The sequence below is a fragment of the Coenobita brevimanus genome, chromosome 6 (assembly GCF_032717465.1).
Source record: "Coenobita brevimanus isolate Jiangsu-jjx chromosome 6, ASM3271746v2, whole genome shotgun sequence".
NCBI lineage: Eukaryota > Metazoa > Arthropoda > Malacostraca > Decapoda > Coenobitidae > Coenobita > Coenobita brevimanus.
The window spans coordinates 49,243,732-49,270,761 of NC_136959.1; the positions used below are offsets into that span (position 1 = coordinate 49,243,732).

The window sequence follows — 27,030 nt, forward strand, 5'->3', positions numbered from 1 at the left end:
ACAAATACGTACAACAACAAAGCCAAACAAACTAAATTCCATGTTTTCTGTAAACTTTATGAGAATAAGTTTTACCTGTATAATTTACATAATGGATTTATTATTTATAGCTAAATACAAGATGATCACTGTGCTCTTACTGAACGAATATCTGGTTCTTGTTGTACGCATTCGACATTTGGCCTGAATGTTCGTGACGTCACGGTAACTAGTGGAAAAAGTGAAGATGGCTGCCTTGGATGACAGCCTTACAAATTTTGAAGGGCAAAAGTGGTCCTTATGGGCCGAAAGGCTTGGCTTGAATAGTCCCACAAGTAAGTGTGATAGTTTAAATTGATGGTCAACTTGGTTATATGAGCAAGAAGTCGCTAGGACCCATCAATATTGAGGTTGAAAGTGAGGCCTCGCACGTGAAATCTGTGAAAATACGGGAATTGTTGTCCTAAATTTAATGTTATTATTCGTTCTAGGTGACTCAGAAGATGACGAAAATACGAAATCTAGGCGAGAATCAACTACGACTCGTCTTAAAAAAGAAGGTAAGTGTGTGTCAGCTGTTTGGAGAGAAGGAAAAATAAAAAAAGCGGAGGAGGGATGCTGGCGCCCCGGACCCGCTCGTAAACAACACTAACAAAAGATTACCTTGTTTACATCCTAGCACATACCGTGATACTGACAGTATTGTTATGCGTATAACGTTACATTCCGTCGTATTGAATGATAAGGGGTACCTAAGAGGAAAGGAATATCAAAATGTCAGCTGAAATAGGGTGCACTTTTTTTTTTTACAACTGTCTTGGCAAAGAAAATAATTGTTTTAATATTGCATTTGAAATTGACAGTATGATGAGTCTCAGAACTTACTGTTGAAGTGCAGCAGTATTGTAGTAACAGTTAGGTGATAAACACATTATTCTTCAAATTAATAAGGTTCTGTTCTCATTTGATAATACCATATATATATATATATATATATATATATATAATTTCTCATTACTTGACACCGTATAGCCTAATTGTTAGGTGTGGCTTCAGTGGTTCATCTGTGCATTAGGGACATTGTTCACCAAGTATGAGACAGCACCCTCCCATTTATTTCACACAAGCTGACTGATAGTATTTGTTGGCTATATATCTCTTGCTGGTGAAAAATGTTTGATGTTCCTGTGGGAAGCTTAGAGGTAGAGCATGTGTCATAGTATAAGTATATATATATATAGATATATATATTTATTTATATGTAGTATATAGTGTATATATATATTTATATAGGTAGATAGATAGATAGGGACAGTATTTATAATTTGTGCAGGGTATTAAAGGAAAATACTCACTGGTTCATTTATGATTTTATAACACTCACTTGATATAAGGCTGATTGAGGGCACAAAGAGTTTTAAAAACAAGTTAAAGACATTCTTGTTCTCAGAATGTTACGACCTGGAGGACTTAACAGTCGGAGAAGGATACGCATTGTGATTTTTGTACTGTATTGAGTTTGATCTAAATCATACGTGAAGGTCCTGCAGAGTGCCTTTGGCAGAGTGAGACCAGATAAATAATGACAACAACTTCAACTTCAAGTTATATACTAGGATAGGTTAGGTTTGCATACATGTTATTTTAGGTTAGCCCATGTTAGATTCTGTACTGCAAATTTTCACAAGGTAGAGGCTTTATCATCAAATCACAAACAGCTAATTTTTTCTGTTTGACCTCCAGTCAAGACATTAACAGTCAATTGGAATCCCCCTTTTTTACTCATAGCTATGCATACATCAGTCTTTACCATATATGATCACACCCTTTTGAGCTTCCTTTGGATTATCAAAGTTTTTACATTTATTTTATTTCCCTGTGACTGAACATAATGGTCTGACCAGTAAGTTCAATCACATGACTACTATCTCCAATCACTTGGCATTAATATTATTGATCAGTAGCTTATAGCTTGTCTTTCTAGCAGCTGTGTCTGTGTGCAACACCTGAACAATGCTTCACCTAATTTACTTCTGGATCCCATGACAATTCTTGACTGCATTATAAAATAAAGTCATCCTGCATTTTTTTCAGTTACGGTAATGAACTCTGGAAAAAATATAATATCCCTACACTTTTAAGTTATGTTCCAAAACAGTGAGGGGTTTGTGACAGGGTTTAAATGCAGTGGAGTAAAAAATGAAGAAAAAAAAAAAAAGGAGGACTTCAGACCTTTATTCTGAAATAAGGTCAGTATGTTTCGTTTCATTTCGTTTTTAAAGGCTCCAACATGCTTGCATGCGTCGGCCTTGGTCATCTAATGGCGACTCTCCGTGCTGCACGATCCATTGCAGCCTCCCTGTTCAGTCCCTTAACCCTGAGGTCACACTTAATGACCTCGTCCCATGTCTTTCTCGGTCTACCCCTCGTAACCCCACCCCCAATATTAACACTTCTCACCTTCCTCACCCAATTATCATCCCCTATCCACTCCACATGTCCAAACCATCTCAGTCTACCTCTCCCCATCACAACACCAATGTACTCCAGTCCCATCCTACCTCTCAACTCTTCCATCGTGAACCCAGCCCCCCCAGACCTTGGACGCAGGGATGCACTACACATCCACCTTATCATTGTCATTTCCTCCTCCTTCACTGCCCAGGTCTCACTACCATACAGCATTACGCTTCTGACATGCTGCATGCAAAGACCCCTTAGCACGTAGGGAGAGTCCTCTCAATGTCAGGAGAGGCAAGAGGTCCATGAACTTCTTCCAACCACTTCTCACGCTAGCCACAGAGCTAGCTCCAGCCCCACCTCCAGCACACAACATGTCTCCCAAATAACAAAACTCTTCCACACACTCAAGAGATTCACCAGCAAGTTCAATTCTTTCATGTCTGACAATCTCCACCTTCTCTCCTCGACACGCCGTACACATAAAATCAGCATTATCTCGCAGTCTACCTCTGATACCACTACATCTCTTATGCACCCATTTATCACAAACACCGCACAAGATGGAATTATTTCCCACACCCTTGTGGCAAACTGCACATGGCCACTCTCCCTCGTCTTTGACAGTACCACCACCCACCGTAGATATCATCACTTTTGTTTTATCTGCATTTGCCCTTAAGCCCTTGTGCCCCATACCATCTCTCCACTTCCTGAACCTTTCCTCCACCTCCCTTTTGTTCTGAGCAATCAACACCAAATCATCGGCATACAACAACTCCCACGGGAGTCCTTTTCTAAAGTCACGTGAAAGGGCTTCAGGTACCATGCTAAACAACATGGGACTCAAAACTGACCCCTGATGCACACCAACATTCACGGAAAACCCATCACTCAAATATCCATTCACTCTTACCTGGGTGTGAGCACCCACATACATAGCCATAACCACCCTAACCAGCCACTCCTCCAAGCCAAGCTTTCTCATTGCCCACTTCACCACCTCACTAGGGACTTTGTCAAAGGCCTTTTCCAAATCAGCAAAAACAAAATAAAGATCCCCTCTCCTACCAGTATATTTTTCCTGAAGTTGTCGAACAATGAATATGACATCAGTGGTCCCCCTACCTGGAATAAACCCAAACTGCATCTCATCAGTATTCATTCATTCTCTAATCATACCTTCTAAAACTCTCTCCATTACCTTCATTATCTGATCTAAAAACTTTATACCTCTATAATTTCCTCTTTCCAGGGCATCACCCTTCCCTTTATACACATTTACAATTACACTCTTCAGCCAATCATCTGGGACAACACACTCATAAGTAATCCTATTTATCAGGTCAGTGACTAACTTCACCCCTATATCGCCTGAGGCCTTCAACATTTCGGCAGTCAACCCAGACACACCTGCTGCCTTCCCTACCTTCATCCTGCCTATTGCCTCACTCACAGTAGCAGCATCAATCAAAGGCCAAGGGCCAGACACTGGATCTGCTGGCTCCAAACCTTCTCTGTCCCAGTCAAACTCCTCATTCAACAACTGGTTATAATGCTTTCTCCATGCATCTTTAATATCCTCACAGTTCACCACTACCCTTCCTTCATCATTCTTCGCACACTGCTCACCTATAATATCCCGATTATCCCTCTTCACCTGACCTGCCACCCTAAATATCATATTTTTCCATTCCCCAAGATTTAGGTTATCAAGTAAAAGTCTCTGTGACTCAGACTTTGCCCTGTATACCTCTCTTCTAGCCCTATATTCCTCTTTGCTACCACCCTTCTTCCATTCCTGGAAAAGCCTTCTTTTCTCCTTAACTGCAGCTTCTACACCCTCATCCCACCACCAAGTTACTAAGTTACTTTATGTCTTGGTGGTCCTCTTGTCCAACCGCATGTTACATCAGTAACTCTGAAGAGATTGTTGTTGAGGGCTCTGTACTGTTCATTAACGCCTCTGTATACAGCTCTCTGTTCAGCCACCACTCTCCTCAACTCGCTATAGAAGGCATCCCTTACTACTTGGTTTTCCAGCTTCCATATTTTCCTCCTAGGTACATAAGTCCTCTTTTTCATCACTCGTTCTTTAAGCACCATATCACAAATCAGTAGTTTGTGCTGCTGCACACACTCCTCACTTCCTGTAACTTTAACATCCCTCATTAACCTCCTATCGGCCCTCCTAACCAGAAAATAATCTATCTGACTGATATTTCCCCCAGACTCATACGTAATTAACCTACTGTCTCCTTTCCTAAAATATGTGTTGCACACAATCATGTCCGTTGCCTCCCCAAACTCGAATATCCTTTCCCCTTCTGCATTCCTTAGACCATACGCACATCCCCCATGCACTCCTTCATAACCTTGTGCTGCTTCACCTACATGGCCATGTAAGTCCCCTCCCAAAACCACTATCTCATCTTCCTGCATACCACCCACTACATGTATTAAATCATCCCAAAATCTGTCTTTCTCTGCTTCATCCAGTCCTGCCTGTGGAGCATATCGTTTCGTTTTTAAAGGCTCCAACATGCTTGCATGTGTCGGCCTTGGTCACCTAATGGCGGCTCTCCACGCTGCATGATCCATTGCAGCCTCCCTGTTCAGTCCCTTAACCCTAAGGTCACACTTAATGACCTCGTCCCATGTCTTTCTCGGTCTACCCCTCATAACCCCACCCCCAATATTAACACTTCTCACCTTCCTCACCCAATTATCATCCCTCATCCTCTCCACATGTCCAAACCACCTCAATCTACCTCTCGTCATCACAACACCAATACACTCCAGTCCCATCCTACCTCTCAACTCTTCCATTGTAAACCCAGCCCCTCCAGGCCTTGGACGCAGAGACGCACTTCACATCCACCTAATCATTGTCATTTCTGTACGTCTGAGCCGACGAATATCTTCCTCCTTCACTGACATAATCGCAGCTATCCTTCTACCGAACAGAATTTTCACTACCAATATCCCATCGCTTACTCTCATAACATTCATAACATATTCCACCCATTCCTCCGCAACCATCACGCCAACACCTCCATATCCGTCTGCCCCCCCTTGCCAAAAAAAAAACTTATAGCAACAGACCTTCCCAACAATCTTCCTGGCTGATCCACCCCTGTACCGGACTTCCTGCAAACACGCCACATCCACCCACCTCCTACTGAATGCCTCGACAACTTCCCCTGCTCTTCCCCTCAAACTTCCCACATTCCATGAACCCACCCTCATCCCCCTGGGTGATTTACTGTCCTTAGGCTTGCTCTGAAACTTTTTCTTGTGTTTTGTCATGTTCGGTATTAATAAAGGGGGATAGACATACCACAGGCCCCACTCACTGCACAGTCCCAGCTCCAGGCAATGGATCTGGGGCCCCTAGCCCACCAGCTTACCAGTGGCTGTGGTAGTGGCCTTGGGGCACCCTGCCAGGACAGGTGCAGGGACACCCTCCAAACGCGCCTTGGCACTGCAACTTTCCTGCTTTATACACCCACTGATAGGGTGGCCTCCTGGGACGCTACTCCCAGGTTTGGGCCCCTCTCTATTGGGCGGATGCGGCAGCCTGGGAACCGCAGTGCCCTGTACCCTCTAGCACAGGCCTGAGCCCCATCTCGCCCTGGACCCACGATCTATGCCGGCGGGACCCCCGTCATTCCTCCCCTCAGAAGTCTGCCACTAGGTAGCAGGGGCAAAGTTTTCTGGCCGCATGGCCTTGCTGGCGCCAACCTCTGTAACGTAGTGGGATACGTTGTGTGAAATGCAAAGTGCATGTGGTGTAGTTCATAGGATAGTTAGAGGAAATGTTTGGGAGAGTATACTGGTCTACTCCCCATGTTAGTGTCACACTGGAAAAGTCAGCAAAGGGGGATGGTTAGATAGCTAGTGAAACAGGAGCTCCAGCTCTCCCTATCACCAGCATTCCCATTCCCCTCGGGAGTACCACCCTGTTTGGCCCATGCTACGGCCTCCTCCTATGTATAAAAATAATATATGGCACCAAAGAATTTTTTTTTTTTTTTTTTTCACATAAACAAACATTGGACTCATTTCAGATGGTATCTGCAAAATATTTCATTATAATAATTTCCGAAAAAATTAATATGGCAAATAACATAGAATAAATTAGAGGATCATTTGTTACTTTGGATGCAAAGTTGTTCAGATCCATGTATGTTGCTCTCACAAGACCTCGTCTGGAATATGCCAACCAGGTATGGAACCCCCACTTTAAAAAGGATATTGAAGTGATAGAAAACGTTCAGAGAAGAGCTACCAAACTTCTGTCACAAATGAAAGAACTGTTGTTTGAGGAAAGATTCTATCTATCTATTGCCAGACGCCTCAATTCTGTTTGGGGTGGCCACAAACAAATCGCCTCCACGTCGCCCTGTCCCCCACCATTTCGCTGCCCCGCTCCCAACTCACACACCCCTCTCTCATATACCTCTCCACCCCATCCCTCCATCTTATCCTCGGCCTCCCTCTCCTTCTTCCCCCCTCCACCTCACTCACATACACTCTCTTCGTCAGTCTTTCACCCTCCATCCTCTCCACATGGAAAGATTAAGGGCGTTAAATTTACCTACTCGGACATATAGAAGGTCACGAGGGGTCTTAATAGAAACTTACAAAATTCTAAATGAAAAGTATGACAAGGGCTGCTGCAAAGATATCTTTCAGATGAGAGAGGAGAGTACAATGCGGGACAACTCTAAGAAGATATTCAAACCGAGGACAAGACTGAATATAGAGATACTGTATAATATTCTTCCTTTAGCCTGTGGGTGACTCTACACTGAGTGACAAGCCAGATGGTTTCCTGTACACCAGGAAAGCATTTACTACGCTGGGGTGGTAACCATATAACCAGATTTTGGCGCCTGGTGGTTTTAGTGGGTAATTATTGCGCTCCAATCAGATTGAGCCGGTGAAGGGTTATATCCAAGGGGTGGTTGGGGTTGATTGCTCATGTAATACCACTCAGGGATGAGTGAGGCTGGTCACTCATCTTAAATGTCGGGACCAACTGCCTAGCCCCGGGCTCCTGCGCTCCTCATGGGACAGTGTAGGATTGGATGATGGATGGATAGATGAATATTCTTTTCAGTGTAGATTAATAGATAACTGGAATGGGTTGCTAGAATGGGTGATAGACTCGGGTTCTGTTGAAATTTTTGAAAGGAATTTAGATATACCGGTATATTGGAGAAATCAAGATCACTTCTATAACTAGGCCTACAAAGCACAAATTACGGTAGCCTACCAGTTTGTATACCAGACAAAGCTATCACATTAATAGTGTTGTGGTTCAAGATCTGGAGTCACAGGCTCATTGAGCCTCTTCCAGATTGACGTCTGTAAGTAGTCAAATGGACTGATTGTAATACTGTAATGCACATTTAGCAAGCATAGGGTACAATCTTCTCTGCATGTAAGTACTGTAATACCAGTAATCTACATATGTTATTACATTACTAGGCAGATCCTGCATTCTGTAAGCATGTTATAAATTTTAGTTTCTTCCTGATTTAGCCTAATCCATTCATATATGTATTGTTTGGTCCAATATGCTCATGAACTGTACATAAAAAAAGCAGACCTAGTTAGGCCTATTCCACAAAGTTCGATATGACTATAGCTGTATACCTTTATTTAATATGTGCTTTTGTAAAGTAAGCATACCAGTATATAAACTTAGAAGTTTAGTGGCATGCACAAAAATGAATACCATACTGTACTTTTTTCCGCAATAGCTTCACCCTTACATAGCCTATATTTTCATACAGAAAAGTGAAAAAATCTTGGCCTACTCTTGGTATAGATAGGAACTGTAGTTATAACCAGTATGACTTCCTAAACTTAAACTATGCAATTCCAAGACAGCTCTTTCCTGCAGTAAGCACACCCCTATCTGTTTTAATCCTTTCACTTCAGGTGTATTTTTTTGGCCGGACGTCCTATTCACGGGGGTTTTGTGATACATACAGATAATCCATCTCCATCCTTCCATCCATCATCCAATCCTATGCTGCCCTATGAGGAGCGTAGGAGCCTGGGGCTAGGCAAGTTGGTCCTGACATTTAAGATTAGAGTGACCAGCCTCACTCGTCCCCGAGTGACATTATGTGGGCAGTAAACCCCAACCACCCCTATATGGCACTGGCTTAATCCGATTGGAGCACCTTAATTACCCACTAAACCTCCAGGCACCACAATTTGGTTATATGGTTACCACACAGCATGGTAAATGGTTTCTTGGTGTACAGGAAACCAATTGGCTCGTCACTCAGTGTAGTCACCCATAGGCAGGAAGAAGAGGAAAGAAAGACAGAAGAGGGAGTGTAAAGTCACCCGTAGGCCAAAGGAAGAGGAAAGAATAAAAGATAGAAAGACAGAAGAGGAGGGAAGGAGGAGGGGAAAGGACAGACACCCAATGCAGCACAGCATCGAGTGAGTGGATGGTGAGCGCCCCCACCTACCACAAATAAAGATTGCTTTGATAAAATGTTTCACACCAAGAAATAGACCATAAATTCCTGTGTAAAATGATGTATAACATGATGTAAAAAATTAATAATTGCCTGTGTGGTGAGCTGTCAAAACCTGTGATGCTGGAGCTCCTCCACTGCCAGACGTATGCCATTCGGCATAATGACAAACTCATAGTTGTTCTTTGTTTTTTCTTTTATAGTAGCACTTTCATTTTCACTCTTAATTTCGTCTGTCAGCATAATCTGAGTCATCAAACATCGCTTCCACCAGATCAAAGTAAGCTTCCATGGCAGCAAAGCATCTCATACTGCGTGCCTTGACATACTTCCTGTACATGACAAAACTAATAGACAATAGAATAGTCCTTTCATGATGGCAACTCTTCAGTCTTGCCACCTCCTGATACTGAACCACAATTGGGCCCCCGGTACTGGTGTACAAATACCATATAAAAAGTCCAGAAAACGCGTACATATGGGCCACCCGATGGCTATGGACATTTCCTTGGCGGCATGTTGATGTGCCCCCTGATGTGAAAGGGTTAACAACTGCAGTCCTGTCCTGAATAACATCTGTTACACATTTGTTCTGAATTACACAGACTTAACTCCTTAAGTCCTAATCGCATCAATTGATGCGATTTGAGTTTTATGCCAAAATGCCTAATCGCATCAATTGAACGCGGTCTGTGAAAAACTTCGGAGCGCTTGCTCTGCCCCGATTATGACGTACATGGCTTCAGGCCAATGAGAACTCGCCCCTGATGTGGCGTGAGGGGGGGATCGGAGCAACCCGGGCGGTGGGGGGGCACACCCTCTCAGCTGCCTCCATGCGACCCTCTACTCCATTCCCTCACGCCCTCCTTGTCCCCCATCACTCTCCCACCCCTCCATGCAACTGCATCTTTCCTCCTACAACAACCTGCGTCCCCTGCCACCCCCTCTTGCCCCTCCTCCCTCCCTGCTAGCCTCATCCCCCCCTCCACCAAACCCCACCCCATCTCTCCCTCTTTGTCCCTCGCTACCCTTCCAACCCCCAACAGGCCCCCGAGTGTCAGGCCTGATGTACGTACCTGTTTCATATTACTTCTACTTCTTCCCAAATTTTTACACCTCACTCTGTTCATTTCTAACTTCGTACCTACCAGTTTCTGTACGTATGTAGATGGAGAATGCTGTATATTGTACTACATACGACGCATCTTATTAGTGTATTATTATTATTATTTTTTTTTTTCATTCCCCCTACCTGCCCAGATTAGCACCTCTGAGTAGTGTCCGTTTGTGTTAGTTTTCGAAAGACTATGAGGCCTTGTAGGGCTACTCCCCGCACCTGTTTCATTTCCCCACACATACAAACACACCTGTTTTCATGGCTGGTGTGATAAATTCCAATGAAATGGAGAGTTTCCATAAGAGAATTTGGTTGTTGTCGAAACTGTAATGATAAGTGTGATGAAGTGTAATGATAATGTGATAATTGTAATAGTGTGCTAAATGTGTAACGAGAAGTTGGGACAGTAAAAAGAGAAATCGGAAACAAATAATTTTTTTTTTTTTTCTTTTCTTATGCATGCATTTATAGCATTATTCAACTTTATTTTGATGTCCTCGATGGTTATAAACATTTATATGCGTCTGTGTTAGTTTTGGAATGACTACGAGGCCTTGTAGGGCTACTCCTCACACCTGTTTTATCTCCCCACACCTACATATACATCTGTTTTTATGGCTTATGACAAATCCCATTGAAATTGAGGTTTTCCACAAAAGAATTTGGTTGTTGCCAATATTTTTCTCCCCAAGTACCACCAAGGCCTTGTAGGCCTACTCCCCACACAAGTTATCACCCCACACCTACATACACACCTGTTTTCATGGTAGATGTTACAGAACACACTGAAGTGCTTTCTTTTCATGCGAAAAGCTGGTTATTTCCAACCCCCGGACATATAGGCCTACTCTCCACAGCCTACTTTATCTTCCCACAGTCTAGTAATCTCCTCACACCTACATACACCTGTTTTCATGGTTGGTGTGACAAAACACTTTGAAATGGCCTGTTTTAATAGGAAAAATAGGTGGTTATCAAAATTTTCAAGTTTTTGACTTTTCGAGGGGTAACTATCATAAACTTTTTTTAAAATTTGACACACGATTTTACAGTAACCATTAGGCCTATGGGGGTGCGAATTGCGTTGTCAAGTGTGTAAATTGTTCCTCTTTAGCTAGAACACAGTCAATGTGCCCTTGGTGAAAGTCGCCAAAACACCCCCGAATTGTGGTTGTGGGAGGTACCCTGCCTGACACAATTGCAGTCTTAACCCCTACATGCCGGGGGTTTTCTGATGTTGCACGCTTCCCCCTACGGGGGATATCCGTGACGGAAAAAAATTCCCTTGCTTTAAACCCTAATATCTGCCAAACTATAATAGCTAGAGAATCATCAACACTTCCTCTTTCAAATGGTAGTATCCCCACGTCTCTGGGTGGTCCCGTTGATGAGTAAGGATAAGTTAAAGGTCAAAGGGTAGTGGGAAGACACTTGCGGCTATACACGTCAACTGGCGATGCTCCATGCCCAAAATCGTGACCGCTATACACGCCAGCCGGCAGTTAGGGGTTAAGGGGTTAATTTGGGGTGACTGGGAAAGAAACGTCATTTGGTCCCTCCCAAACAAAGTGATCCTTCTGGTCTTCCTCCTCCTTCAGGAAATGCACTTCAAGGCCCTCTTCCACTGAACTTTCAACCATCCCAAGACAAGTCTTATATGTTGTGCTCTTGCAGCCTCTAGATGTATTGTTAATTACAGCTGTCTTGACTACCACCCGGGATCCTTCCTCAGGTTGATGCTGTAGATCTATGTACTGCATTGCATTTTCACCCATGAAACTCTACACCAATCGAGTCATCACTGTCATCTACCTGTACCAGCATGCTGGGGTCATCAGTATTAGAAGATTCAACAGATGACTTCTTATACACCTCATCTAGCTATAGTGCAACCAGACATGGGGTCTAATGCTGGGTTTCTATTACTGTTGCTGGTGGTTGTTCTCTGTTGTATTACTATTACTTTAATGGTTATCTATTGTATTACTATTACTAATACTTTGTCATCTATTACTATAACTTTTAATATATTACTTTCAGTAACAGTAGTTATTTAAATTGAAAATGGTTATCATTTTCATTATTGTTGGGCGGCTGTCCCACGTAATGCACAAGTGTGTGTCGATCATTTGATGGCTAGTAGGCCACTCTCCATTCAGCAGGTTGACATTGCATATATAATTTATTCTGTTGACACATGAAGACTAAATAATTGTCTGTAATAGGAAAGTAATATACTATTATCTATAACTTTGCCTTCTGTTACTATTACAGCCATAATTTTTAATCTATTACTGTTACTATTACTCAGAAAAGCTTGTAATAGTCTATTATTAGTACTACAGTACCCTCGCGTCCAAAACGTGCTTGTCCAGCACGATTCACGTCCAGCACGGAGAGCAAAAAATTAGTACGATTTAATACGATTTAATTACTGTAAAACGGGTACATAAGCATAACACGGTCGGAGCTCCGAGAAGTGGGCGAAATCTGCAGAGTTTGCCCCTAGCACGATCACCTCTGGTCCAACACGGTCATACTGGACGTTCCCGTGACGCTGACAGCCAATCAAAACTTCCGATCAAGTAGCCTCCCCTTCCCACTATCGTGACGTGATTGTGATGTCGCCCAATGAAAAACGCTTCTGCTCTCACGTGATGTTTTGTTTAAATTTCTCCCGCCACAGCGCCACTCTGTCGCATAATTAGCATTGGATGGTGCTTTTTTCTCGCTACAAATTCTGCCCTTGCTACTGAATTTTACTCAGCTCATGATGTCTAGGAAGCCTTCTGAGAACCCCAAGAAGTGGCGGCACCTCCCTCAGGCCACCAAGCTAGAATTCATAGGGAGGCAGAAGAAAGGGGAGAGGAATTCCGAAGGATTTATGAGGGAGGTTGAGGAGGAGCAACAGCCATTACCCGCTAGTGACGCCAGCAGCCATCCTCCGGGGACCCAGCAGGACTACCTACAGCCTCGGATACCACCTTCCATTCCCAGCAAGTCCACCAACACTATCCTAAAAGGTTAGTTATCATTCATAGTACAGTACCATTTATTATAATTACAGTAGTACCAATATATGCATAGGTATGTGGTAGGTATATAGGGTGACTTTTCCTAGGGTTGCTGACATAATTCATTTTTCCCCATAAGCTCTGTTGTTTGTCCAACACGTTTTTGGTCCAACATGGGACCCATGCATGACAATATTACTGTGTTGGACGCGAGGGTACTGTATTACATATTACTATTATCCCATGTCTGAGTGCAACCTGTTGCAGAAGTCTGAGTCAGGGGCACTGATTCAAAAGTCTGAACATTAATTACTGGTAATGCAGATGACCATGTTGCTTTGGCTTTCACTGTGGATATTTTCTTCGATTTTTTCCCCTTTTTCTTTGCCTCTAAATCTTTTCTTGCCTTACACTCCTCTTCCAACAACTGTACGGCTGCAGATGAAGATAATGCATAGGTATGTTTTACCTCTTAGGGTAGTAGTAGTAGTAGTAGTAGTAGTTGTTGTTCCCTAGGCAGTCTGGCCGAACAGCCCTGAGTCCCTTTGGAAGGCCATGGCCAAGACCGGGCTTTCCCACAGAGCTCTCAAAGAGTGCATTCTATGTTGCTGGCACAGGTGATTGTGTGCAATGCAGCCCTCCACAATGTGCTTAATAGTATGGGGCGCCGTGTTACATCCTGGACAGGCACCAGCGATGGAGTCATCCAGCCTCTTCTGGTAGCTCATGAGTTCCGGACGGCGCCCACACCTCAGCCTGGCCAGGTGGACCCTGTCCCCACGAGGGAGACAGGATTCAGAAGGGTGGATATCAGGAGGCCGTGCATGCAGCTGTGTGTTGTCTTTAAGTGACTGAATGGAGCGGCGAGTGATTTGAGTGTGCATATGCTTCTGGAGACTGGTCTGAGGTGGGCGAGGGGGGAGAGATGACAGCATCTGTGTATGACATTGCGTGCCGGGCACTGTTTCGATGTTCCCTGGTGTGGATGGATGTGCCACCACGTAATGCAGTGGATGCTGTGGGCCTGCGGAGGCTGCAGCAAGAATCTGGTCGCCTCCCATGCCCAGGTGATTCCTGACTCTGAGGTCTCCGGCTTCCCAATGTAGGCGGTCTGCGGGTGCAGCAGCTGTGCAGCCTGTGACCATTTCTAGGGCTCTGCTCTGCACGGTCTGTAGAGTGCTGTAGTGTGCCCTGGTGAGGTCAGGACCCCAGACAGGGTCTTTTTGCACTTAGGACCATATGTATTTTGTGGTGAAAGGAACCATTTGAAGTTTTTGAATGCAGGGCTGATAATGGGTGCCTTAGTCCTGTTCTTCATGTCTGGTGATTGGAAAGTCTGTCATGAAGTGAATTCAGTGTTGTGCTCAGCCTTTTTTTTTTTTCTCAGTAGAATACACTGCAGCTTGTCAGTCAGTTCCAGATCACACACTGGCACCTTGAAGAGTTGTTTAGGTTTGATGGCACTGGTCAATGGTCAGACCAGTGGCCACTCGCTGGACAAATTACTGGGAACATTCAGTTTTGACCCTAGGATGTACACATATCGGGAACTCAGTCTACATCCCTGTATCCTTGTAACCACCACTTTGGTCAACTGATCCACCGCTGTGGTCAGCTAATCTACCACTGTGGCTGACTGATCTACCACCATTGCCAACTGATCCACGGCTGTGGTTGACGGCAACCATTATGGCTGACTGATCCACCACTGTCATCAGCTGATTAACCACTGTGGTCAACTGATCCACCACTGTGGTTGACTGATCCACAACTGTGGTCGACTGATCCACCACTGTGGCCGACTGATCCACCACTGTGGTCGACTGATCCACCACTGTGGTCAGTCACTGATCGGATACTAATCTATCTATCTATCTATTGCCAGACGCCTCAATCCCGTTTGGGGTGGCCACAAACAAATCGCCTCCAAGTCGCCCTGTCCCCCGCCATTTCACTGCCCTGCTCCCAACTCACACCCCCCTCTCTCATATACCTCTCCGCCCCATCCCTCCATCTCATCCTCGGCCTCCCCCTCCCTCTTCCCCCCTCCACCTCACTCACATACACTCTCTTCGTCAGTCTTTCACCCTCCATCCTCTCCACATGGCCAAACCACCTCAGTGTGTTCCTCATAACGCTTCCTATCACATCCACATCTACACCACAACGCTCCTTTATATCCTCATTCGTCAGCCTGTCTCTCCACGTGACTCCACAGGCTCCTCTTAAATAACTCATTTCCACTGCTCTCACTCTTGACTTGTGTCCTTCCAACAATGTCCAAGCTTCACTTCCGTACGTTAGAGTTGGTATCACAATACTGTCATGTAGTAACTTTTTCACCTCCATGCTCACTTCCCTGTTTCTTATCACTGCTTTCAAGGAACCAGCAACCTTTCTTCCCTGCTGTACCCTTTCAAGCACTTCACCCTCCAAACCTCCATCCTTACTCATCACACTACCCAAATACTTAAACGTACTCACATTTTCCAATTCCTCACCATCCAACCTCGCTGTACATTCACTAACTTCACCTCTCTCAAAGACCATCACTTTACTCTTCCCTACATTCACCTTTAGGTTCCGTTTCTTACACCCTCTCTCAAACTCATCCACCAAGCCTTGCAGCTCTCCTTCGTCTTCACTCAACAGCACAGTATCATCTGCAAACAACAGTACAGGGAGTTTCCAAACACTATCCTCTCTCACCAGGGCCACTCCAACATCCACTACTCTACCTTGTACCTCTTTTATTACCCCATCCATGTACAGATTGAGCAACCATGGAGACATGACACATCCCTGTTTCAAACCAGCTTTCAAAGAGAAAAATTCACTTAGTTCACCATCCACACGCACTGCAGCCTTCGCACCATCGTACATACTCTTCACAGCATTCAACAACTTCCCATCTACTCCATATATTCTTAACACTTTCCACAATCCTTGTCTATCCACCCTGTCACATGCTTTCTCCAAATCCATGAAAGCCGCATACAACTTCTTTCCCTTCTCTAGAAACTTTTCCACTAAAGATCTAAGAATGAATATCTGATCTACACAACCTCTTCCCTTCCTAAAGCCTCCCTGTTCTTCTCCAACTAATTTCTCTGTTCTTTCTCTAACTCTGTCTATAAGTATCCTACCATACACTTTTCCTATTATACTAGGAAGACAAATGCCCCTATGATTACCACACACTTCTTTCTCCCCTTTTCCTTTGTACAAGGGAATAATTACACCTGACTTCCAATCCTCCGGGACTCTACCTTCCTCCCAGGCCAATCTGCACATCTTCCACATCCATTCTACTACTATCTCTCCCCCATGCTTCAGCATTTCACCACACACTCCATCAATTCCTGGGGCTTTCCCCGATTTAACTTTCTTCATTGCTTCCACAACTTCTATCCTACTGATTTCTTCCTGTCTTCTCACCTCCCTCCTTCTCCCAGCCATTCCCCAGCCACTTATACTCGCATTACTTCCATCCTCTACGTTCAACAATTCCTTAAAGTGTTCTCTCCATCTGCTCACTTTTTCTCCCTTCTCCACTAGTAATCTACCATTTTTATCTTTCACTCCCCTGCTAACTTCACTTCCACCCTGTCTTACTCTTTTCACTTCTCTCCAGAACATTTTCTTACAGTCCCTCCACTTTACACTCAAATTCCTTCCAAATTCCTCATCCACTCTCTTCTTACTCTCTCTTACTAATCTTTTCACCTCTCTCTTCCTTTCCACATATAACTCTCTCTTCCGCCTCTCAACTTCTTCCACGCCCTTATTTCTCATCCATTCATTGTATGCTTTCTTCTTTTGTGCCACAGCCTGTTTCACCTCTTCAGTCCACCACACTGTTCCTTGCACCCCCCTCCGTCTTCTCTTCCTTCCACACACCACATCACATGCTGCACATATTTCTTCTGTAAATATCTTACACACACCTTCCACGTCTCCCATCTGCTCCAATTCATATTTGCCCAATCGTTCCTCCACTTCTCTCTCATAAGAGAGAAGTGGGATACTAATGCAACCTTTTAATTTGGAAAACTATGGGCACTAGTGCAGCTTTAAGTCCATTAGAATATGTATCAGTGTAAAACAGGGTACTGTATGTGTAAGATTATGAAGCCTTTTAAAGAAAAAAAATTTTGTGATTGGATAATAATGATTAGCCAGTTTTGGAGTTAGTATCTAATCGCCTCTACTGTGAGGTTACGAATGGAATAAGTGGGCTGTTTGTTGGTTTTATATGTTAATCCTACATTTCTCTTCAGTTATAAGTCTTTACTGAGCTGTAAAACTAGTGGAAATATGACTTTAAAAAATGTTTAATGAAAACTTTTTGTTCGGCCCTTAGTTGTCACCTGTTGGTCAGTCCTGGTCCGAGGCGTCTTGCTCGTATTTTTAGTTAGCCTACTGTAGTTGTTTTCTGGGGAGGGGCACTAACCCTCCACCTACCAACTTGTTGTCATGTAAGGAACATGTGTTGGTTGGTTATAAGGTTACCACCCAATGTTGTCAGTGATTTCCTGGTTTACAGGAAATCATTTGGCTTGCCACTCATTGTAGAGCTGCCCCAAAACAGGGTACTGCTACACTAAGAAGGTGGATGATGGGCACCCCCACCTACCACAGAAAAAAGGTTGCTGGTCCTTTGAAAGCAGTGATAAGAAACAGGGATTTGAGCATCGAAGTAAAAAAGTCATTGCGTGACAGTCTTCTGATACCAACTCAAATGTATGGAAGTGAAGCTTGGACCTTGTTGGAGGGACACAAGTCAAGAGTGAGAGCATGTGGAGTCACATGGAGAGACAGACTGACAAATGAGAAAGTGAAAGAGCGTTGTGGTGTGGATGTGATACAAAGCATTAAGAGAAATACAGTACATTGAGGTGGTTTAGTCATATGGAGGGAAAGAGGCTGACGAGGAGAGTGTATGTGAGTGAGGCGGTAGGGGAGGGAGGCTAAGGATGAAATGGAGCGATGAAGTTGAGAGGTATAATGAGAGAGGGGGATGTGAGCTGGGAGCTTGGCAGTGAAATGGCAGGGGATAGGGTGACATGGAGGTGATTTGTTTGTGGCCACCCCTTATGGGATTAAGGTGTCTGTCAGTAGACAGATAGATAGAAAACATTTTCTTAATGGTTGCTGTATGAAATGTGCATCAAGTGATGTCTTTTTTACTTTGAAATTTTGTGGAGGCGAATGGGTTTCTACTAGAATTTCAACTGTTAACACATTAATCATTATACAATAGCCTCTTATTTTCATAGGGAAGGTCAATGCTCTGTCTTAACTTATTTTGCTTGTAGCAGTTTTTTTCATGAAATGTAGAAACAATCAGATAATAATGCACTGAGCGGACACTAATGACCCAGCCCTACTGGTATGTGTTTGTTTGATTCTGGCTTTTTGGGTGGGGGGGGGGATGATGTCTGAAGAAACACATTTGGCATTGGTTCCACAAGGAAACAAGCAAACAAAAAAGCCTTAAAGTCAGTCAGTTTTGGAAATGGGGTAGTGTTCTAGTCTTTAAACACTTTTTTTTTTAGCACCAGTATTTCTTGGTACCGGTATATGTTTTATTTTTAAGTTATGTACCGTAAAGGGTGATTTCAGGCAATTTTGAGTTTTTTCTTAAGATTCTGCTTGTAATAGATGTTAAATATACATTAGATATAAGGCTCAGTGACCAGTTATGACATGACTAGAGAAATAGGCAGTTTCTCGTGAATGCATGTCTGAATCTTGTACCTGGGTTGATTGTAGAGGCCAACAGGTGATTCCCAACAGGCATTAATTTTACATGTAAACAGGCACTTACCACATGGAGAATATCCTGGGTATGTGTAGGGTGAGTTTGGAGCACTGAGCTCTGTAGTATGGAGAGGGTTTCTCATGGATAGCACCAAGTAATTTATGTAGCCGCCGCCAGGGTGGCGCTGGTGTAGTGGCAGCCATGTTACATCACGCCTGATGCCCGCGTTTTTGTACTGAGCTGCTCTGTGGGTTTTTGAAAGCAGCTGATAATTCCGGAAAATGTAGTACCATGATCCACTGTGCATCTTACAGATACAAAAATGGGCACAGGAATTCATCGAAGAGAGATGGCGTTACATTTCAGAAGTAAGAAATATATCTTGTTGCTATTTCTTTAACATTACTGCCCCCTGGGGTGGGGTGGGAAGATTCTTCCCCAGTATCCCTGCATGAATGAGGCCACTAAAAGGGGCCCATTTATCTCCAGTCTTTGTCTCCATGTCCTCTTGTCTTCTGTTCACACTCTTTTGATATTGCCATGTTTTTTCTGGCCTTTAGCAATCCAATGAGCTCTATAGTATTTGAATTTGAATTTGAGTGCCTGTTTGTTTGTTTGTTTGTTTTTAACAACGGAGGAAGGAAAAACAAATGAATAAAAAACAAAAATAATCCATACACCAGATTACTGGTGTCCTCTGTTCATAAAATATCTGTAACAGTTAGACTTGAACAGCTGTAGGTTGAAATTTGGAGGGAAACAACTCTGGGGAAGTGAGTTCCAGAGAGATGCAGTTCGGGGAATGAAAGAATTCTGATAGGCAGAAGTTCTGCAATATGGCTGTGTGACATTGCAGTCATGAGCTCTACCAGATGCCCGTGAAGCATGAGGGAAGGCATGGAGAGGTGGCACCATGGACGCAACTTCATCTGAGCATTTGCCAAAAAAATTATCTGTAAAATAATGCAAGGGAGGCAACATTCCTTCTTACTTGCAGGGGAGGTAGATTATTTGTAACGGCAGGGTTGTTAACCCTTTAACCGCAGGCTTGTTTTGCTTTTTCTTGCAGCTCCCACTTGCCTATTCGTGCTCTGATAGACTCTCTAAAAATGTTTGCCAAAAATCAGTTATTAGTCCTAGAATATTAAAATCATATATGCTTATGGCACATACCTTCAGCTTTCTCCAAGGGTGTTTGTTGATCCTTCGTCGAGTACCGTAGGACTTGCGGAGACCTCTGAAGTTGGGTAACAAAGTTTCCACTTTACACTTCCCGACAACCCGTAATATGATTACCACATTCTGATATTATCACTAGAAACACTATTCTATGATTCTCAAATGGTTTGGAATCCATACTCCAAAAAAAAAAACACTGTGTAAGCAATGAAAATTACGAGGGTGTATGACCTTCCCACTTGCGTTAGTTCGCCGCTGGTGTTCTGTTATTATTCATAAAAACACTCACAGTTTATATTTCCATTACTATATAACACTTATATATATCTACAGTCTTTATCCATAAGTTTCCTTCAGTAATAATAGTTTATTGTCACTGTAGGCATTCAATTTCTTTCAGTAAAATACATAGCATTCACTTTCTCGTCCTGTATGCTAGCATTGAGAGTGAATGTCACTTTCACCTTCACTCTCATAACTCATAGTATTCATACATGCTAGAGTGAAACTTTCACTTTCACTACTCCTAGGGTATATACTCGTATTCATATAATACTACTCATTTACATTTCTATTTATGTTCTCTATTTTATTTACGTTATTTACATTTCCGTTTTATTTACACTGTTATGCACTGTCCCTTGAAGTAACTTATAAAACTATTTTCCAATGTTCACGTATATTTACATTCATTGCTTTCACTTGCTGTTTACACATTATTTACACATTATTTACAATTCCACTTGCACTATTTTACTCAATAGAAAGATCGTAGTCACTCTTTTTCAATTGTCAGCCCTTTGCCTCTTTCCACACGAGGTTTAGTAGGGGGTAAAGGTCACAGGGCCCTTTGCATGGGGCTAAAAAGCGGTGGAAGTTAGCAGGAGCGAATTAGACATACCTTCACCTTGAAAGACGATAGTGAACTGATAGTGGTGGCCTCCTGCCGCCTGGCTAAGGTGAGTGCAATACTACCAACTTTAGCCTTGTGAGACCTGCTAATATATAGCAATGAAATGATTGGCAGGAAACCAAGACAATACATAATAAATTAGGTAGTTCCAGGTGAATGTAAATATCACTTAGGCTTCTCCCTTCCCTCCTTATATGTATATTTATTACGAAAATGATTATACGGCATATTTCAAGGGGAAATAAACAGCGAAAATTAGCGAACGAATGCACGTGAGGTGTTGTCAGGTGATAATTAGCCAATTCCAGGCGTATGGCACTATCACTTACTGTATTTCTTTTTTGTATATATTATTTGGTATAAGAATAGGGCATAGGGCTTATTTCAATAGATGAAATCAGTGGAAAATCCCAGGGAAGATTTACTTAGCGTAGAATACAGTGTGGTGGCCTGCAATAATTAGGTAGTTCCAGGTGAATGTAAATATCACTTAGGCTTCTCCCTTCCTTTCTTACATATATTTTTATTCCGAAAATAGATTATACGGCATATTTCAAGGGGAAATAAACAGCAAAATTTAGCGAACGAGTGCACGTGAGGTGTTGTCAGGTGATAATTAGCCAATTGTAGGTGTGTATGGAGTACGTTTAAGTACGTGGGTAGTGTGATGAGTAAGGATGGAGGTTTGGAGGGTGAAGTACTTGAAAGGTTACAGCAGTGAAGAAAGGTTGGTGGTTCTTTGAAAGCAGTGATAAGAAACAGGGAAGTGAGCATGGAAGTGAAAAAGTTACGACATGACAGTATTGTGATACCAACTCTAACGTACGGAAGTGAAGCTTGGACGTTGTTGGAAGGACACAAGTCAAGAGTGAGAGCAGTGGAAATGAGTTATTTAAGAGGAGCCTGTGGAGTCACATGGAGAGACAGGCTGACGAATGAGGATATAAAGGAGCGTTGTGGTGTTGATGTGGATGTGATAGGAAGCGTTATGAGGAACACACTGAGGTGGTTTGGCCATGTGGAGAGGATGGAGGGTGAAAGACTGACGAAGAGAGTGTATGTGAGTGAGGTGGAGGGGGGAAGAGGGAGGGGGAGGCCGAGGATGAGATGGAGGGATGGGGTGGAGAGGTATATGAGAGAGGGGGGTGTGAGTTGGGAGCAAGGCAGTGAAATGGCGGGGGACAGGGCGACTTGGAGGCGATTTGTTTGTGGCCACCCCAAACGGGATTGAGGTGTCTGGCAATAGATAGATATATAGATAGGTGTATGGCACTCTCACTTACCTTATTTCTTGTATATATTATTTGGTATAAGAATAGGGCATAGGGCTTATTTCAATGGATGAAATCAGTGAAAAATTCCAGGGAAGATTTACTTAGCATAGCACGGCCGGTCAGGCGAGAGGATAGGGTAATGGAGGGGAGGTAGGGATGGGAGTCAAGAACGGGGAGAAATGGCTAAATTGTCAACAATGGATGGGAGTACAGATGAGATTAGGAGTGCTGACTAGTGTTGGACATTGGCAGTACTGATAGATGATACAAGCCACCACTTGAAAGCCCGGGTGAATTCAAAATATCACAGAATCACAAAAGTGACGCCTCGCGGTATGATCCCTTGCTCCCAAACGTCACGAAAGTGACGCCCCACGGTTAAGGGGTTAATAATTCTAACAGCTTTGTTCTGAATTTTGTCTAGTTGTTTTAATGCAACCTCTCCACATCCGTTCCACAAGGGTGAGCAATATTCAAGCTGAGAGCGCACATGACTCTTATAAATAATAGCTAACGTCTCATCAGCGAAGAAGTTATGGACTCTGTACAATAATCCAAGTTTCTTTGAGGCAGTTTTAGCAAGTGATCTAACATGAGAGGTCCAGCTGAGGGCATTAGTAAGTGAGACGCCAGGAATTTCAATACTTTTGGGGATGGAAATATTAGTAGCATTGAAGGTAATGTACAAATCTGGCAATATCTGTCTATTAGTAAATTGTATATATTTAGTTTTACTAGCATTAAAAGAGACAAGGTTGTTTTGTCCCTGTTCATTGATCGTAGATAGGACTTGATTTATGGAGATGGCTGTACTGAATTGAGAGGTAGAGATATTAGACTTTGTAAGTGGGTGTTTGAGTGTGAATGAACTATGTGTGTTGAGTCATTGCGTATGAGTGGATGGGATTGTGGGTGACAGATAAGAGATCATTAATATGAACCAGGAATAGGGTTGGCGCCAGAACTGACCCCTGCGGCACGCTGGCTTTAATTGAATGGAAATTGGAATATACATCATCTACTTTTATTTTTGTGTCACTAAGATACAAGGAAATCAAAGGAACAAAAGACGTTAGTCCATAGCAAGGAAGTTTGGACAGCAGGGAACGGTGCCATACTCTGTCGAAAGCTTTAGAAATATCAAGAGCTACTGCATGAGTTTCTCCATGTAGATCAATTGATTGATGGATGGTATGAGTTAGGAGATTGAGTATGTCAATGGTGGATCTTTCGTGGCAAAAACCATATTGTCTGTTACTAATTAAGTTGTTGGATTCAACATGTTTAAAGTTTCAAATACCTTACCAAGAGAAGATGTGACAGCTGTTGGTCTGTAATCAGAGGGGTCAGAGGAACTTCCTTTCTTCGGAATTGAGTGGATATTGGCTTCTTTCCATGAATTTGGGAATAAAGAAGTACGTATGCATAGTCTGAATAATTTAACTAGAACAGAGGCAAGTTCAGGGGAACACTTTTTCAAAACAATTGGCGGAATGCCATCTGGGCCTGGAGCTTTGTTGGTAGGTAAATTGTCTAGGATGGATTTTATGTTTCTTGTCTGTATTTTAAGTGAAGCAGTTTCATTAGAGTCAAGTTCTAGTACTGGGACATTCTGGCTGTTATAGTCTATGGTAGAGTTTCTGGCAAATGTACTTGCAAAAATATCTGCTTTCCCACACGGGTCACTTGTAATGTTGCCATCTGAAGATTTTAGTTGGGGAATGGAAGATGACTTGTTAAAGTTATTATTGAAAGAATTAAGAGTTGACCAGAATATTCTGTTGTCATTAGGGTTGTTAAGTAATTTTGCTGCTTGCTTTTGAAGAAAGTTTGATTTAGCTAGCTTTAATACAGCTTTTGCATGATTTCTAGCAATTTTAAATTGAGAGAGTGGTTCAGATGTTTTTGATTTTAAGTAAGAGTTATATGCTAATGACTTTTGGGCTGTTGCTCTGGCAAAGTTGCCATCAGACCATTTTGTAGAGTTCGATCTTTTAGTGAACTGTTGACTTGGTATGAATAAATCCATACCAACTAGTATCAAGTCACAAATGTGGGACTGGGTAGAACTGGGATCACTAGAGAAGAAAGACTGCCATGGAATGTCAGCTAGATAATTTCTAAATCCATCCCAGTTTGCCCTATCAAAGTGCCGTCAGGTCACCCTGACAGGTTTAGAACGGGGTGGTTTGGGGGGGCTAACTAATGAGGCTTTGATGAGATTGTGGTCAGTGGATCCAAGTGGTGACAGTACCTCTATCCTGTATTGATCTGGATTATTTGTCAAGAATAAATCCAAGAGATGGGCATTATGGTCAGGATTATCTGGTATTCTGGTTGGTTGCTTTACCAGCTGGGTGAGATTAAACGACTCTGCAAACAGCTCGCACTCTAGACCAGCGTCATCAGTCCTGGCAGAATGCAATAACCATTCAACGTTATGTTTGTTAAAATCACCCAAAATGGTAATTTCAGTGCTAAGGGCAAGGTTAAGGTTACTTAACTGTGTGGACATAGAATCAAATACACTGGGTTCCGAAGAAGCATTGGGGGAGCGATAGACTACACAAATATATTTGGTAATATTTTGACAATCGAGTAATCAAAACTGGATGAAGTGAAGTTTAAAACAGTGTCAAATGCATATTGGGATTTGATATAACAACAGGTGCCGCCCTTGTTATGGAAGTTTGTAAGGAGATGGTAACCAGGAAAACAAAATGGGGATATATCAGTTTCAATATGGTGGCCAAAATCACACGCTTGTGGCGGAGATAACCTCTCCATATTATAGAGCTCAGTGGTTTGGACACTTCTTTGCTTTAAAAACAGTGCTACAACGTCTCTGGTTATATTAACATTTTAAAAAATAAATTGTGGTAGATGGGGGCACTAACCATCCACTCACTTGATGTAGTGCTGCTCCCGGGTTTCCTCTTTCCTCTTTCTTTCCTTCCTTCCTCTTCTGTCATTCTTTCCTTCATTGTTTCCTCTTCCTTCTGTGTATGGGTGACTCTAAACTGAGTGACAAGCCTAATGGTTTCCTGTGCTCCAGGAAACCATTTACCGGGTACCGTACTATACTGGGTGGTAACCATATAACCAAATTATGGTGCTTGGTGTTTTAGTGGGTCATTAAGGCACTCCAATTGGTTTGAGCTGGTGAGGATTTATAACCAATGGGTGGTTAGGGTTTGTTGCTCATGTAATGCCACTCAGGGATGAGTGAGGCCAGTCACTGTCATCTTAAATGTCAGGACCAACTTGCCTAGCCCCAGGCTCCTACGTGTCTCACGGGGCAACACAGAATTAGATGATGTACTGGTATGTATGTGTGTAAAAAGTAAATTGGACATTGTACTAAAAAAAAAAAAAAAAAAAAAAAAAGACATTTTTCAGGTACTGTACCGTACCCTACTGTATACTGTATTTCATTTGCCAGAGGCTCTACTGAACTTATTGAAAATATATGATAACGTTTGTTGATGATAGTCATATATAGTCAGCGGCACAGCTCAGTGGTACCGCTCGTGCTTCACAACTGCAAGGTTGGTAGTTCAAGCCCACACCAGGGTAATGTATTTCTAGAGAGATGTAGCAGTCTCTCCAAGGATCTCTCCTTGTCTTGCAGGGCTACAGTATATGGTTCATTGGCCCGGCTATATGGTCCACTGGTCCTAGCACAGGATTCACCCTTTATAATGTAGAATGTAGAATATTATGGTAACATTTAATTGAAGAGTTAAGAATTTTTTGTACTGTATAGTAAATAAGGCTGGTGGGTAAAGAAAATATGGCACTGAAGCTAGTGTAATGCATAGGTTTTTAGATTTACTACCATCAACCACTCACCTGATGTAGTGCTACCTACTTCGTCCTTCACCTTTTTCATTCTTTTTCTCAACCATCCATTTATCCCGTTTCTCCCATCTTTCCTGTCACCTTTTAATACCCTTCTTTCCTTTTCAGGTGGCTTTATATATAGTGACAAGTTACTGTAAATGATTTCCTGTAAGCCAGGATACCATTTACAGCATGGGGTGATAACTATATAACCAACTCATAAGTGTTGCCTTCATATCAACAGGTGGGTTGGTGGAGAGTTAGTTCCCCTCCCCGTAAAACAGCTAACTTGGAGACAAATGACTATTCCTTACAGGATTCTAGCATCTGGCTGTAGATAGATAGATAAATGTACCAGTTTTGAAAATCCTGTACTACGCTGGTAATTTTAAATTACCATGTATTCAAAAATATTTGAAGTCTCCCAAGTAGACCATAACAAATATCTAGGGTCTGAAGTGTACCTCATCTTGTTTTCAAAGCTACTTCCTCTCCCTCAAATCAACACTTCCTCTCTCAAAGCACCACCTCATACGTCACCCTAGCCTATCCCTGTCATTATCTAAGTTCATCCAAAATATTTAAGTATGTAGCAAGTGGAATAACTGTGCAGCAGATTAATTGTCAGATGCAGGAATGCAGATTCACCTTTGAGGCATGTGAAAACCCACACTGCATGTCACATGTCTCCTCCTATTTGCCAGGATATTTTAGAGGTGCAGTGACTGTAAGCCACTCCTACTAGTGGCAGCAGTGAATGCTATGTCCTTGACTCAATTCAGGACTCCTGTCAACTATCCTTCCTGCTCAGATGTAGTGATGGCCTGAGATCTTACATTCAGTGAACTTATATGAGATACAGTACATTAAGTAAGCCACTCTGTTCTGAATCATCAATTTTTACAGCCTTTCTCTTAATTTCTTTTCCCTCAGGCTGTTTGCTTCACTTTCCTCGCTGTATAGCAACAAGACTAAAATACT

At 42.8% G+C, this 27,030-nt stretch overlaps 1 protein-coding gene across 1 annotated transcript in view; it reads left to right on the forward strand.

The window, feature by feature from the left end:
- The first annotated feature begins 226 nt into the window (after positions 1-226).
- Positions 227-27,030, forward strand: part of LOC145401950 (uncharacterized) — a 240,300-nt gene continuing 213,496 nt past the window's right edge. The window contains exons 1-2 of the mRNA XM_080274059.1: positions 227-314; positions 471-539. Of these exons, the coding sequence (XP_080130185.1) occupies positions 227-314; positions 471-539 (157 nt within the window). The remainder of the gene's footprint in view (positions 315-470; positions 540-27,030) is intronic.